Source organism: Diadema setosum, chromosome 9, assembly GCF_964275005.1.
Source record: "Diadema setosum chromosome 9, eeDiaSeto1, whole genome shotgun sequence".
Lineage (NCBI taxonomy): Eukaryota > Metazoa > Echinodermata > Echinoidea > Diadematoida > Diadematidae > Diadema > Diadema setosum.
Window position 1 is genome coordinate 8,481,815 of NC_092693.1, and position 17,574 is coordinate 8,499,388.

Sequence of the window (17,574 nt, forward strand, 5' to 3'; positions counted from 1 at the left end):
TGTTTAACAATTACATGTAATGGAGATGGATATGGAAATTCAACTCGATCATCCTTCTCTCTTCCTCATCACCCAAAAGGGAGAGGGGCTGGTAACACACCTTAACCCCGCTGGCAGACTACCATTAGCACCCTCTCTGCAAATTCCAGTCCTGCTAAAAGGAGTATATCTATTCTTGAGATCCATATCTTCTAAACACCTGGCAATCCCTTCTCTTTACACCCCCCCCCCCCTCCTACACACACCCCAGATAACCTTTGTCATACCATGGAGTAGCTCCATGGTCATATGCTCACCAGGTGAGAGAGGACGCTGTAAGAAAAGCAACACTGCCAGATTTCTCTCCCCAGAACCTGATCAATTTGCTCCCCCATCTTCATATAACCCCCTTTTGGCTGACACGATGCTCCCCTAGGGAAACTACTTACACTCACTCCGGAAACAATCCCCCCAGTTTTGTGTTTATCCATTGGGTGCTAATATGATATTAACTGCCTTCCAGCTTTGCTAGGTTGGTGAAAGCCGAGGGATCATGTTTGAACAACTGTGGGGGAAACGTTTGATGAATGGAACTTCCAACATTTGGTGTGGTGTGTGTGTGTGTGTGTGTGTGTGTGTGTGTGTGTGTGTTTTCGAAAGTCATTTGGCAAAGTTGTTAAATGATTAATAAGTTTTGCAAATGAAGTATACCGAAACACACATAAAGTACCCTTGTCAACACCATCAGTTTAACATCCTCCCACGTCCCATTCCCTCCCACACACCATCAACAAGACCATATCATGTAACAACGATCTTTCAGTTGTCCATAACTTATGCTTCTTTTGTTTTATTTCAGTATGTGTCTCCTCTGGAGTACCTTGGGAGTAGACTCTAAGTTCACATTTCCCAGCACAGGCACAATTCTCATTTGATGCGGCGATTACACCAAAGTCGGCCAAAATCGGCCGTCGGTCTGACGACACCCACACTGAATCAGATTTAGACGACGGTTCATGTGACAATGAAACACCAAGTTTGGTCGCTGAGAGACCACGGCATTGCAACAATCAGGAGGAGTGGGACTAAGTTCTTTCTTTCTTGTTTTTAAAAGGAAACCAAAACCCAAAGAGAAATGTGGATTGAGTGAAAGCAGCAACATTAGCAGAACACATCAATGAGAGGTTTAAGGGTAGTAATTATTCCCCCTACTTTCAGGAAGCGGTTAGTCAAGCGCTCACTCATTATGCTAGAAAAGTGAAATCATGTTAAATTTTATTCATATTTTCATTATAATAGTTGTCCACACTTGATGTCATAAACTCAAGCAGTCTCCTCATCCAGCAGTTAAAATACCAAAACTTTGAAAATTCATAACTTTCGTGTTGATTGTCAAGTTTTCCTCAAACATTCACTAATGTGTTTTACTAATGTTGCTGCTTTCACTCAATCCACTTTTCTCTTTGTTTGGATTTTGGTTTCCCTGAAGATGACAAGATCCCTGTTGCAAATCATGTCTCTCAGGGTCCACTCCCATGGGGGAAGTGGGGGGGGGGGGGGCAGGGGGAGAGGAGGGTTGGAACTGATGCCAGACATCTAAGGTCATGACAATGTGGAGTGATGATAGTCAAGAGAATGTGAGTCCATGATGATTGCTGAGCTCCACAATGTTTCTGCCCACCACTTCAACAGCCATGGATCATACTTGCAAACCCAGCAGCTCAGCTACACATCTTTATTTGTGTATTTTGTAAGTTAGCCTGATTCCTTCAAATAACCCTAAAGCATTTGTTCACACCTTGCTAGGAGTTGGTGCACATTCTTAGACAGCACAATAAAAATGACTCTTCAAACATCTTGCCATCAGCAAAAAATAAATAAATAACAAACAAACAAACGTAAAAATGCTGCACTGAAATGTACTTATGTCATTAGGGACAAAAGGGAACATATAGGGATCTATTGAAGGATATTAAAGACATAATGTGCAAGCAATGGTACACTGACATCTTCTGTTTTGTCTTTCTCAACATTTGTAAAAAAAAAAAATAAAAAAAAAAATAAATAAATAAATAAATAAAATGAAGCTACTTTCTCCTTATTTCTCAAAACACATTGAAAGCTACTAATGAAGGATACAACCTCACAAAAAAGGTCAAATTTTATAAGTTGCTTAAAGATTAACGACAACCTCCAGCAAAAATCCTGAAGGAAACACTATTGTAAAGGTGTCGATAATCATGTCTACTCAGAAATCTCTCTAACATTTCAGGTTATGAGATGACAAATGAAGTAGCAGCCTCAAAAGGGTGACCCCAACGTCTGACTTGTCAGGGGATTTATGTGAGAAAATAGATCATGTTCTGTTTGCTCAGAATAAGAAGGTCACAAGTGTAACAACTCTCAGATCAATACAAAGTGTTTTTGTCTGCTTCTGTGGACACTAAGTGAGAAATGTATGTTCTTGTTTAAGTGTGCATGTATGTGTGAAACATAAAAAAAGCACACTAGTGTGCTCTTCAGTAGCTTTCTTGCCTGAAAACAGGAAGCATAGAGCACTCAAGATTAGAGATTAGACTGTAAATGATCCCAAGTATGCACATCTTAATACTTCAGTGAGAACATCTTCTATTGGGACAATGGCAACTGTAATGATTATGGTGATTATGATGATAACAGTAATGATGACTTTTAAGAAGATTACAGTAATAATGATAATTATAATAATAATAACTATCATCATTATCATTATCATCATCATAAGCAACAACATCATCATTATTACTATCATAATATTGATAACAATAACAGCAAGTGTAACAAAACTGCAGCATGTGTAATATAAACTACACAGCAGAATCTGCTTAACAGGGTTGCAAAAAAGGTGCAAAACAACTTTGTCATGTAAACACTGAAACCAACATAGGTTGCTCCTCTTTGATGTTCTACCAGCCACACCCATACTAACCTTTGGTGTGGTCCTTGTCGAGCTGTGTTGTGTTCTTCTTCCATTCCTCCATCTTCTCCTGAAGGGGAGCTACCAGATATTCCATGATGGAGCTGCATCAAAATATAAGAGAGGGAGAAAACTGAAAGTGTTCTTGCAAGATCTGAAAGATGTTGTTACACTGCACAATTGAGCAGTGCACTTCATCTCTAGAGTGCAACACCCGAGGCAAACTATTATGAAAATTTTCAGATTCAGGGATTGATTTTGGATGACTGGGCCCCACCCTAGAGGCCACCTGAGGCACCGCCACCAAGCTGGAAAAAAAAAAAGGTACTGCCTCCTCCCATTCATAATTCCTGCCAAGTTTTGCAAGAAGAAGTTTTGCAACAATTATAAAAATTAGCTAATTTGGCATATCTAGGCTCTAACCTAGGGACTCCCACAGGGCACCACCACTTTGTACTGTACATACTTGATTCCCTAACTGCATTGATGATGACTCTAATTTCCCTCCACATCAAGTACTTTCAAACTTCTTGTTATCACCCATATTTGCATAGATACCACACGGCATACTTAGATAGTAACAGGTCGCTGTGTGAGAAAGCATGCTGGGGTTACATCATGAGCAGATGTTTGTGTGCGTGTCTGTGGGTGTGAGTGAAAATTACCGACATGTACACAAGGGAAAGCAGAATATCAGCTCCTGGATACCAATAGAGCATTACACAGAGGATGTAGAAAAACAACAATACTTTGACACTTGATGTGAACACTGGGTAACAGGAAGCTGTGGATATTTAACAATGTATAAGAGCATGTGAAAGATTGACACATTGCATAAGCCACCCCAGAGCAGCTTGCACACCTCACATGACAAGAAGCCATCCCACACCTTCCACCGGCCTTGTGTGGACTATCCCCCTTCATCCGAGATGAGTGGCGACCCCATGCGTCTGGAAGACATCTCCTTATTAATTATCCGTTGCCCGGCAACTAATTGACTGAGCTCCGCTTCCGTCATGGGCTGAAAATGTATTCCCCTCCCTTGCCTGATCCTCCGCATCGCGGCAGGTAAGATCAGATGGACGTCAGACCACGATGGTGTGTGAGGGGGGGAGTGTTCAATTAGGTTTTCTTCTTGGTTAAGATACATTATGAATGTCATGTTTCCCATCTGCCGACGACTTTCCATGCATCGGCGAACAGAATTCGCTCCATCATAAAGTCAATGTGTTTCAGTCATCCATACCTTCAATATCCTCCCTACCCCCCCCCCCCACCCCCACCCCCCAAAAAAATCCATTTGAATGCCTTGAATCTAATGGCAGTATTACAACAATCCTGAACCAAGATGAAAGCTTTGTACCAATAAAGATATAGTTTTGTGTTCAAAGTCAAAACTCAACTCACCTCACTATTGTTCATGTGTAGTACACAACTGATACTGCTTCAATTTGTTCTTTCATAATAGATGCATTTAAAACCTGCAGAAACTGGCTAGCTAGCAAAAACAAAGCTTACTGTATATTTTCATTTGGAAGCCTAAAATAAATAAATTTATATAAATTGCTTAAGAATGTTCCATATGCAAGTGTCTACACTGGGAAAATTCCAAGCAAAACTTTCCAAATTTGAGAGAAAATCATAACTTCTCAACATGAAGGAGGTATGAACCTATTAAAACCACTCAGAATCAACTTGAGCTTTCTTTCAGCAGAGCTTAATACCCATTTTTCCTTCTTTTTTTTTTTTGGGTGGGGAGCCTCTGGTAGACACTTAGGCAGGAGAGTTTTTCTCCCACAAATTTTGGCATGGTTTCAGCAAATAAAGGTTGTTTAGTATGAATCTAGGTTTGAATCTAGGCAACACCTCCAGAGAGAACATCTTTGGTTGTGATCTCTGGAAAAATGGTCATGGGGCAAATTTTAGCTGCAAACATTATTATCTCATGGAGGGGGGGGGGGAGGGGGGAGGGGAAAACTGAAGCCATTAGCTAGGTTCACACAAATCTTAAAGATTGACTCCAAGTTTTAAAATTTGGTGATTAGCTTGTAGTTAAGCACCATGTGGATGCACTCGAAGGTTAGCAATCTTAAAGATTACTTGATGATTAGAACCACAAGACATCTTCGGGTTTACACTCAAGCCATGAGCTGCAGTATGTCTCTACTCGTAGTTTAGCATCAGTGGGACATGATAATCAGTTAAAAAGTTAGCATGTCCTGAGCATGTCTATGATCCCTAATCCCCATAAACATCTGGGTCTACCTCAAATCTGTGTTTTACACTAACTGTATCATCGCACTTTATCAGGTTTATAGCTAGTGCTGCATGCAAGTATTCTTCTGGTTTTGCAGATCATTGAGTGGGACTCTCGCTCCAAAGTTTAAAAATATTGAGGATTAGGTATCGTGTGAATGCGCATCCTAGTTTAAAACTACAAGGTAATCATTCAAGCTTAGTTTAAAACGTCAAGCTAAACTTGACAATGAGAAATGCCATGTGAACCTGCCCTATGCCTTCTCAAACAAGTGCATTTGCCAAGGACACAGAGACAGCTGTATTCCGCGTGTCCTTGTATCAGTGTCTCCCTCTGTGGCCAAACTATTTACCAACAATGCTGTTGTTTGATTCATGACATTTTTTTCTACCTCAAACTTTCTACTGATATGGAAGTCGGTCACAGGCCACAAATAACCAGGTGAACAGCACATTAGAAAAACTGGCTGTACATTTTAGCTTGTGGTCAAGCATACACGTAGGTAAATCCTGCTGTAGGCAAATATAAGCATTACAGGTGAATATTTGCCCAAAGTGATTAGTAAGTAATGTGCCTCATGAGAATTTCCATGTGATATTGTTAATCTAAACGTAATAACCATCAAAAGGGCATCACTGTTGTTCCCCTTCCTTCCATCTGATCGTGAAATCTGTTCAAATATTTCTGAATTCATTCATTTATGACTGCTTTCTGAATCAGCACTTTTTCAATATGGTTCATTCATTTTTATTTCAGAGCAAATTTCTGATGAGTGAGGAGCTCAACAATGTTTGATAAAATTACAGATTTAAATTTGAGGCAAAAATGGTTGAAATATCAACTTTTGATTTAGAAACAAATTTCAATGTCTACATCATTCAAAATCCATCCATTCTGACAATGATTTTTTTTTTTTTTTTTTGGATCAAAGGTCTAAGTTCTGAGCATAACATTATGTAGCAGGTCAGGCATACCTGTTTAATCCCCCCCCCCCCCCCCATACACATACACACAAAGAAAGCAAATGACAGTGTGGGGACAGGGCAGCAGACACACAGACAGACACAAACAGACAGACAGACAGACAGACAGACAGACACAAAGAAGCAAAAGCTTGCTCCGCTATAGCCGCAAGTTATATAGCTACCTTGTGAACGATTTCAGCTTCAGTTCTATGGACTTATGTCTCAGACACAGCCTGGTCAGAGAAGCACCAAGTTCCTTTGAGGCACCTGGGTAAGAGAGTAAGAGAAAGAGAACAACAAAACAGAGAATTATTATTTGTTATGGGGGGGGGGGAAGAAGTTCACTTATTGGTATTCACAGCAGGAGAAGAATCCATCATCCATGCATCCAGAAGGGTGGTCTACTTCCGAAAGGAGTGGTAGTTTTTTCTACATTTATAAGCCAAATGCTTCTAGGGTACTTTTGACAGTGAACAGCAGGCGGTCTACTGCGAGTATTCAAAGGCCGGTCACGAGTTTCAAATGACTTTATTCCATTTAGACAGTCACTAACATTTTTCCCCACATTATGCATAAAGGTTGCTCTTCATATTTCAAATCAATATCAATATGGGATGTTATGATCCTAGTTCAAAAAGGAAAACAACAACAACAACAACAACAACAACAACAACAACAACAACAACAACAATCTTCACACCAGCATCATTCTGGTTAGCAAATGTTTCATTCATAGAGTCTGTCCCTACCATTTGCATTCTGTTTCTACACCATGTCCATGACATGGTGAGGCAGTGGGCCCCAGCGGGTTAAAGAGCAACAGTAGGTGAATTCACACTTGTGGATGAATATAGTGTAGTGGAACTTCGCACGGTAATTCATAATGTGAATGTAAACATGTTACCAAATTAATACACTGTGAAATACATTGGCAAATATCGTCACATTTAACCTTAGAATATAGGCCTATATCCTACAATAAAACTACACTCTCCCAAGTTGGAGCACAAGTAGGCTGCTACCTATTGTTCCACAAATGTTTCAAGTTTGATTAAAGGGGCTGTACAGTACTGGTTGAGGTGGGGATTCATGTTTTGAACATTCCTAAGTGAGATAATGAGAAACCTCTTATGAAATATGAAAGGGCATGTAATTCTAAGAAGAATTCAACGTTTATTTGATGAAAATTGTTTTTCAAATAGCTGAGATATCCAAAAAAAAAAATGATAACAATAAAAGACTACAGGCCAGGCCTTTTATTAGGATCTCTTTGTTTCACCTTGTTTTTGGATATCTCAGCCATTTCAAAACCAATTTTCATCAAATAAACTTTTGATACCCCTTAGAATTGCATGCTATCTGACATCTCATAGAGTGGTTTCTGAATATCTTGCAAAACATTAAAAGCTAAATCCTCACCTTGACCAGAACTGTACACACCCTTTAACCCCAAACAACTGCAAATGAGCCCATCTTCAGCCTGCATATGGTCAGCCACCTCAGACAAAAATCATCTGTCAGTTTGGCTTGATTACAGTCCTGTAATAGTACGACAACAGAAACGGCCCACCTCCAAGTGTGTCGCATCAACCAACACTCCTTTACACACACCCTCTATCAAGTTTCAATACTTAAACTTGGCCTGGTATCCAAATTCAGTTGAAATGAAAAAAAAAAAAAAAAAGTATATTGACTGATAACGAGTGAGACTTAAAGGGAAGATAAACCCCAAGAACAATGTGGATTGAGTGAAAGCAGCAACATTAGTAGAACACATCAGTGAAAGTTTGAAGAAAATCGGACAATCGATGCAAAAGTTATGAATTTTTAAAGCTTTGATGTTGGAACCGCTGGATGAGGAGACTACTAGAGGTTATGACGTATGAGTGGACAACAATACCAAGAAAATATAAAGAAAATTCTGCAAAAATCAATTTTTCATGAAAATTACAAATTCCATCAACTTGATAGTGATATATGTTAAGGGTAGCAATTATTCCCCCTGCTTTCTGAAAGCGGTTGGTCCATTGTTTTTTCATAATTCTAGAAAAGTGAATTTTTGTTGAATTTCCTTTATATTTTCTTTGTATTGTTGTCCACTCATACGTCATATCCTCTAGTAGTCTCCTCATCCAGCGGTTCCAACACCAAAACTTTAAAAATTCATAACTTTTGCATCGATTGTCCGATTTTCCTCAAACTTTCACTGATGTGTTCTACTAATGTTGCTGCTTTCACTCAATCCACATTGTTCTTTGGGTTTACCTTCCCTTGAATGACAACTGGATCTTCGCAATTTCTAATGTATCTAGATGAATGCCGCAGCCACAACCTCTGAAAAATCAATGCCCAAGCCACTCCCTGGCCTGTGTAACAGTTTCAGATCGTAACGTCCTACAAAACGAAATTTATGGGCAATCTTAAAAGCATGCACCTGCCTGTGTAATCAATTCTACAGTGACACTGGGGCTAAATTGATAAGGTACTGAAACGTGAGAAAGGCTACCAGTCTAGACAGACAGTTCCTCCTGTACCTACTCAGCACACTCTGGAGCAGAAAAGACCATAGCCTTCACAAAATTCCACTTCTTACACAACAGCTAGGTTATACAGGCATATGTAGGCCTACATGTACTGTAACAAAATGATATCTATTTTGTGTAGAGTATAATGCATTTCCTTTGGAATTTGTGCGAAACTACTGTGAGAGGGAAATTTGTACATAGATATTCAGTAACACAATGTAGTCGTGGTTACTTTGTGCTGATTTATACATGTAACAAGCTATGCATTCTAAAAGGGTGTTTGAATTGTTCCTTTAAGTCAGTCTTCTGTATTGATGATTATTTGTCAATTAGTGGTTTTTGTGGAGATTCAGACAGTGATAAAAAGTATGGATGATAAGTGCAGCGATAATTCCTACAGTTAGTTCAAAGTTGTGTTACAGAGGTTTGACACACACATTTAGCATTGTGTGTGTATACGTGTGTATACAGGTTGGCCATATGACACAATTTAGACAATTAACGTCGATTAATTAGTAAACATGATCAGTTATGGGACTGAATATGGTGTTGATGTTTGATGTAAATGATTTCAATCAAACTGTGAAGAGTTTAAAGGGATAGCTTAAGTCTGTGTAAAAATAAAGAAAGAATAAAGGAAATTTTTAGGGGAAATTGATAACCATGTCTATAATAATTCCACATAGGTACTAGTAGCAACCTGATACTATATCAGAGGGGATGAAGTGCATGGAACAATTCTTGCACTATACTCTGTTCATACACTCTGACCAAAGGGGAGGAGGATTGAGACTAAACATGTGTGTTGTACTCAATACGATGTTCTAATTGACAGTATGTACACATTACCTGTAAATAAACAAGTTGGTGTTCCGGTACATCGCCTCTGAAATTGTGATGCATTCGTGTTCAGTATAACATAAGTACTGGTTGGAATGAATGCTGGTGAGACTAGGATGGCATCCGGTGGTTCTGCAGCAGAAGACAACTCATCCAGCAGCCTTTGCGAGCATTCTCGAGCGGGCTTTGCTGCACCGTGGGATAACTGAGTATCCAGAACAGACGTCGGAGAACGAAGTTCAGAACTTGAGAAGGAACAAGTACGTCCGACGTACTTCCAGAACAGACGTCGGAGAACGAAGTTCAGTACTTTGGAAGGAACAAGTACGTCCCACGTACTTTCAGAACAGACGTCGGAGAACGAAGTTCAGTACTTTGGAAGAAACAAGTACGTCCGACGTACTTCCAGAACTGACGTCGGAGAACGAAGTACAGTACTTTGAAAATGAAAAGTACAAACGACGTACTTCCAAGGCGAACGTCAGAGAACGACGTACTCTAGAAACGACGTCGGGAGTGAGAGTGAAAATTCACTGGTCAGTGTGTTGGGTGAATTAGATGTGAGAAGTGAGAATGTGTCTTTGAATCAGATAGTGTGAAGTGCAAGGTGTAGACTGGTGACGTACAAGTGGTGGGAAACTTAAGGTTTTATCCTCTTCATAGAGTGATCGTATATTTCGATCAAACGGACGGTCGGCTCGGTCTGCATAAGTGCCAAGGCCCCGTTGTTCGCTACAGTACTTTCAGCAGGTACAGAAAAAGGAAAAAAAAATAGGGGAAAAATTGTCACTAAGGAGAAAAGCATTTGAAGGGTTCTGTTGTGTCTATTTGCTGGGATATCTATGTATATATACATGTATAATATTTCATATTACATACGTATGTATTTGTATGCGCATGCCTGTATGCTAGCATATGCTATTGATATATTTTATCTATTGATAGGCAGATACAGAATATAGACAAACAGATAAATAGATAGATCATAAGAATGGACTCACAATTTTCATTTGGCATATTATTTGCTTGACTGGAATCTCTAAATCTCTCAATACCAGTCAATTTAAAGTGAAAAGCAAGGTGTCAAAATGAGGATTGCATGAGATGGTGTAAGGTAGGGACTGTTCAAGAAGCAGACTACTTAAAAACCTGTTGTCGTCTATTGCCGTGTGCAGTGTGAGTGACCTGTTGAGCAGTTGCACACAAGGCTACTGGTATGAATTACTTATGTTTTATTCATACAAATTCTGATATGGTGATAGTATACCTCTTCTATTTCTCATTGCCATACACACTACACATCATAAATTTGCCGTTGCAAAGCATGGCTGTTGAGACCTGGCAGTTTTGTTGATATATAGACTCATTTAGAAATGAGAACAAAATGAACCAAAACAAGCAAACAAGAAAAATATAGGCCTACAGATAATTCTACAAATTTCCTTTAAAAAAAAAAAAAAAAAAAGGACACAGTCCCTGGACTTGTTACTGGTGTTTGGTTTTTTTTAAGGGTAATATCATTCCCCCTGCCTTCTGAAAGAGGTAAGGCAGCTGCTCTTTTATTATGCGAGTATTCATACGTTGAATTTTCTTTATATTTTCTATATATCGCTCAACACGTGTGACATCACAATCTGTAGAAGTCTTTACATCCAGCGATGGAGGCACAGAAACTTTAAAAATTCATAAGTTTTGAAAAGATTGTCTGATTTTCTTCAAACTTTCACTGATGCGTTCTACTAATATTGTTGCATTCTCTCAATCCTTATGTATAGTAAAGTGAGCTCATCTACAAGTATCATAGGGCAAGTTGTTAGTTTCAAGTTGTCAATTTTTTTTTTATGTCTATAACCAGAAAAAAAAAAGTAATACAAACACTGTGCCATTTGAGAAACTGTATGAAAACAAAGGAAATTTTATTTAGTCATTTTACTTGTTTTGTTTTTCTTCAAGTTGTTGTATTTAATTTTTTTTTTTTTTTTTTTTGGGGGGGGGGGTATTTCCACATGGCTGAAACATGTGAGAAACTGTTTAGACCCATGATGGAGAAGAAGGAGGAGAAGGAGGTGGGGAGGGGTAGGGAAGGAAGTGGGAACAAAAGGTTCTTTGGTGTACTATTGCCACATTTGGCAACAGTCTTCCCTCCCCAAACAAAATAGCCTGTAGCTGGTAATTGACACCCAAACAGTGGAGGCTCCTGTTGACATCCCAGTCTGGCAGTGAGACAAACTAGTCTTGAAACTTCACACCCCCCACTGAAATGTAACACCCCTTCCCCCTCCCCCACTGATATAGAAGCCTACCCCATACCACTGCAGCTACGTGCAAATTCAAAATCTTTCACACACATGCTCAGAACATGAGTATGACTTTCCACTTCAATGAAAGCTGTTGATGGTGTCAATTCAATGTGCTTGAAGCTCTAGCAAATGATGTTGTTTTTTTTTTGTAGACAGCATACTTTAGGCCTATTTGTCAATATCTACCAAACATAATACGAGGTATGAGATGAATGACGACACGTTTGCAATGAGGAGTAAGCAGTTTGGCCTAACAAGCAGCCTCCAAGTCCCTCACCCAAATCATTTTAATACCAAGTAAAAAAGAAGAAGCAATAATTTTGACCCTAAGTTCACTGACAGTCTTTCATATACCTGAATCATAACTACAAATAAATGATGCTCAATAGACTACCTGCCCTTACAAGCATGTCTTTGAATCTGTCAAGCAAAATCTTGGCAAAGTTTGGCACAAACAATGTAGGCTGGTACTTTACAGTGCAGTCACTCAGACCTTCCCTTTGATATTGACTGACACATGTCAAAAAGAGGTCTGTAGCTGCAGACTAGCCCACAGAGTCTCTGGGGAGCCAGTTGGATTGACCCCTACCTGACCTCACCCTGACCTCACTGAGGTCATGGAAAGTAATAGCCTCCTAGAAGGATTACAACATGGTGCCAATTTTTTCAGGCCAGAAAGCTTTGCATCACTCCAGGTGATATAGGAACACCTTTCACAGGCTCCGTTTCAGTATTTACACATTTTCCTTGCCTGCCTAGTCCAATATTTTGACACCTTTTCCCTACAAAAACCACCTACAGCATTTTACCTTCAACATCAGCTAACAAAGTATGTACACAAATACATAAACAAACAGACTCAAAGTCCCTCCCCCCCCCCCTTCATCATTCTGCAATGTTGGTGGAAAGAAAGAAAGAAAAATAGCGAACGGATATCTCTGTTCCTTGAATACTATATATTTTATCAACTGAAATTCAAATACTGTCGCTTGCATACGATGGGGAACCGTTTTAATTTTTGTTTTTATTTTAAAGGCTTGCTATTGTGTATATAAGCCTATAATACTGTATTTGACAGGCTGTAGATGAAATGCTAGAGGAGGACTGTATAAAGTTCTTCAGTGTAGAATGATGGGGAAACAGACATTCTTGCAAATGCGAGACAAACGTTATTAAAAGTACATGATGATGATTCAATTACGGCAAGATGAGAGTGGACTCAACAATTACAAAAGGATCATGTTAGTGATGACACATATATCTCTTTCTCAATCAATTCATTCATTTTTCCACAGACAGAAAGAAAAAGCTAGTATCCTTGATCAGCCCACTCAAGTGAGACCTAGTGGCAATGACAGCAGGTATCGGGATATCAGCCAGAACCTCCTCATACAATGGGAGGAGTAAATGATCCTTATCAAAGTTCCTTTGGTTTCCACTGCAGTCTCTTCACCTTTTCAGTTGCCTTTAGGAGGATTTATAACACTCCTGCTGCAAAGAAAAGAGCCACCATCGATGAAACCCCCAACGCCCGTCACCATGCTCATGCTATTCTGTACAATTTGAAAACATTGTTGCTTCACAGAAGTTTCCCCCCACTATGATCAGATGCAAATGATTTGATATTGTAATGCAACTATTGTGCACAAGCACAATGCGCTCCAGATTCTTCTTCTCCTACCCGCATCCTGTCCCCACTGTGATGTCGTAACCATGGCAACACAGGTCTCCTTGAGGAGGACACACACATTGGGGTGAGAGAGTGCAGGGCAGAAGTTTGCTTTAAACCCTAGGTCTGGGATTTAGCAGCTGCTAGTGATTTCTTTCAATATCATTCTGAGAATCAAAACACATTTCTAGAAAACTAGGCACACATGCTCACCCTCATAATCGTGTCATTAACTATTGTCACGCTGAGTGCAAAAACACAAAATTCAAATTTTGTTTGATACTCGTCTAGCACATGATAGAATTTATTAAAGACTTTCTATTTCTCGCAACAGGTACATACTGCATGAAATTGCTGTCTTGCTACCAAGAAGGGGAAAAGAGGGGGAGAACTGTACAAAAGAGAGAGAAAGTTCCTTTGTTCCTGGGAGGAAAATTACTCTGTGAGAAGTGAAACATGGATCATGTTGCTACTTTGCCATCATGCACTCTGCAGGAGACTGCTCGCACAAACACATTGCTGCCACACGAACTCCAGTCTTCAAACCTGCATGCTCTACCTGCCCCGGCTTCGTGCTAGCCCCTTTTGTGTTCGCGTCATTGGCAAACGGAGTTTCTCCAACCAGGGGGCACCCCGCTGACTTGCATTAACACTTAATTGCTTCCTCGAAAAACCTTTCCTCTTGTCTACAGCTTGGGGTTTTTTTTTTCCCTTCAACCTGCCATTCCGCTTGAACATATGATGGTCATTGTACTATCTCTCTCTCTCTCTCTTGCTCTTTCTCTAACCTGTGATAAACTTTTGGGAAAAATCTCACAAACCTGCTTTCAATTCTAGGCCCCTTTGTGATTACACACTAAGCTTCCTCTTAATCTGGTACCACCAAATGGGGCTTTTTCTTTTTTCATTCATTACTTTCACACCTTCCTTTGAGTAGCTAGAGTACTGGTCAAAGTTAGAACCCTTCTATTCACAGATATACATTGTATTTATAGACCTCAATGGTCACAAAACTCAAAACCTGCTGAGTTTTTTTGTTAGTCAATGACTATGTACAATTTCATCCATAACAACGACAACTACAACAACAAAATCACAATACTCCATTCCAGCGGCTGTTTTAAGATATCCTAAAGGACAGCACTTGGTAGATGGTTGCCAATCTGACTGTTAATGTTAATGCATGGTTAGCAAATACACTCAGTAATGGCAGCATTTTCTGAAGGAAAATCTTCATTATGATTGAAGCAAATCAAGCACTCTCATACAGTTTGAATGTCAATCAAACCATAAACCCTCTGAAGAGTTGAGGAAGTTGTAAAAGGCAAAACAATAAATCAGACTGGAGCATAGACTATGGACTATTCTAAAGCGTAGACACTATCTGTCTGTCCCTGTAAACACCCCCCCCCCCCCCACACAAGTTTTTGTTTTGTTTTTTCACTGGTACTATATAGGCCTACCATTATCTTTCCCATTCCATGAGAACATGCCCACATGTCTATCAATGAAAACAGCTCTTTCCACAACCTGCATCATTTTTTCTCGCTCCCTCCCTCCCTATCTCTCTCTCTCTCTTTGTCTCTCTATTCATTTATCTATCTTCTTTCTGTCCTTCTTTCTTTCTCCATATCTGTCTCTTTCCAGAAAATTTTAATTGTTATCTCTGGAATGCTAGTTGTATGACCATTGTTTTCCAATAAGTATTATATATCTCTTCATCTCTCATATCTCCCTTGTCCACCTATCCCCCCCCCCCCCCCCCATCCAGTTTTGTGAGAATTGTCCACCAGCTGTCTTCCCATCAACCAACAGATGCCCTGGGTCCCAACCCAGGATGACTGGTTCTAAATGGGGGCTTCCCAAAAATGTGGTCACAGCTGGCAGAGGGCCCCCATGTCTGTTTGGTGAGGGGAAGACAAATTTCCCAAGTCCATCCTCTTGTCTGATGACCAATCCAGTATGGCAAGAACGCGCAGCTCACTGAGTTTCAGAAATACAGACAATAGGCCCGTTCACAAACAACGAAAATCGAAATTTCAATCGCGATCCAAATTTCGATTTTTTTTTCGACCGTTCATACACAGGGAAAAATCGCACTTCGCAGCAAGGAAAGAACGATCAGTGGCCAAACTGCGCATGCGCGAATCTTGCATGACCGAAGACTGACCCCGCCGCAGTCCCAATAGAGTTTCGCACGCGCTACGAACGATGGGATTAAAAATACCGATTTCCGAATCTCGATCGCGCTCACACACACGACGCTTGGCAAAATAATCGCGATTATTCTGAAAAATCGCACTAATAGTGCGAGTTGGATCGCGATAAGGATCGCGGTAATTAGTGAAATTTTTCTGTCCACACTGGAAAAAATTTCGAAATTTTGATCGCGATAAGAAAATCGATTTTTAAATCGCACTTTTTCCCTTGTGTGTGAACGGGCCTAATGAATGTGATTCGATGTTTACACCAGGCGCAGACCAGACCCCTCTTTTGTCCGCTTCACAGTGTTCAACCAATCTTATATTATCCAAAAATGGCAAATCTGTGTCTCTTAACCCATTGAGGATGGGATTCTGCTATGACACGCATTTCCCATAGACACCTGCCAGAGTATACTCGGGGACTCATCCTCAACGGGCTAAATGGTAGTGGGTGAGCTTGATTAAAACTGCCTCTGGGTTTGGTGATATGAAAATGTTCTGAATATTCTTGTTCTACTTTCTATCATATATCTCTACAATATGACGAGATATGTCTTGGGTCACCATCCCTAGGACACAAACTTCATCACCATGGTAACTTGCCAAGCTTTTTCATCAGAATTCAGTAATCAATCCAAACTTGACCTAGTTGTAAAGTTAGTTAACCCAACTCTGGTATAGCAAAGTGCATCAGTCAAACAGGAAGGCCAAGGTAACACAATAGGGCATACTGGGATAAGGTAATCTCCATACATTGACAATTAGTTTGAAAAGACCACTGTGCCAACCAGCAAAGAGAAAAAAAAAACACTCAAGAGGTGAACAAAGCACAGTGAGGCTTCAGGCAAGTCTTTAACCTATCTCTGTGCTGACAACAAAAAGGAGAGAGAATCAGGCACGTTCCCAGCAACACTGAAACAAGTCTCAAATGTCTACTTCTCAATCACATCCGCCAAAACTTGGCTTTAATTCAACCGTCTTCCATCCTTCTACATCCTGCTCTCTATAATGTGATGAGGAGTCTCCAAGCACTCACAAAAGCTGAAGTTGTTCAAAAAAAGGGGAAAAAAGCCCCCAAAAAAATGTTTCATGGAAAAAATGGGTTTCTCATTCACTTCTTCCATCAAGGCGGTCACAATTTTCTGGCATTTGCTTGATCGTTTATCTGTAAGAAATATTACTCCAAAAGGTTTGACAAAATTTTGATGAAATTTGCGAGATAGGTCCATTGTGGTAAAAGCAACAGGTGTTTAGTTTGTAGAGGTGATCTGTATCACGATCCTTCTCACGGATGTTTTTTAAAGGATGTATGCAAAGTTTTCAGTTCTCGTGGTTCTAGGGTGTTATTGATCCTGTGGGTTCACATCTCCTAGTACTTCTTTTTTTTTTTTCTTCTTCTTTTTCTTCTCTTTTTCTTGCTGTTGGGTTCTATATTACAAACTTTCCTAAATCTCTCCATGGTGTGAAATTAATCTGCTTGACTCTACTCTATTCATGGAAGTGATCTTAGAAATTTGGTGTGTATTTTTGTTTACTATAGCTGTGCCGATAGCCATCGGAAAGTGTGACAATGGGTAGGTGATTTTGAATGACATTTTCCATGATTTATTCAGAAAAGGAAAGATAATATTGTACTTCATGCAATTCTTTTATGAATTCATGACAAGAACAGACCAATCTGAGTACAATAGAAAATAAAGGCCTCTCAGGTGAACTGGAAATATTGCTTGAGGTCAAGAATACTGTATGATGTGCTATCAGCAGAACTTAAAAAGATTAAACCAACTTCATACTCTTTCTTCTTTTAAAGCACACAAAATGTACAGAGGGAAAATACAAAATCTATATTGTAAGATTTACTTTGAAAAGAAAATCACTT

At 39.7% G+C, this 17,574-nt stretch overlaps 1 protein-coding gene across 1 annotated transcript in view; it reads right to left on the reverse strand.

Moving 5' to 3' along the window:
- The window catches only part of LOC140232810 (uncharacterized), a 132,107-nt gene that overhangs the window by 40,631 nt on the left and 73,902 nt on the right, over positions 1-17,574 (reverse strand). Inside the window, exons 4-5 of the mRNA XM_072312926.1 lie at positions 6,340-6,424; positions 2,948-3,039 (exon numbers count right to left, since the gene is read on the reverse strand). Coding sequence (XP_072169027.1) covers positions 2,948-3,039; positions 6,340-6,424 — 177 coding nt within the window. The remainder of the gene's footprint in view (positions 1-2,947; positions 3,040-6,339; positions 6,425-17,574) is intronic.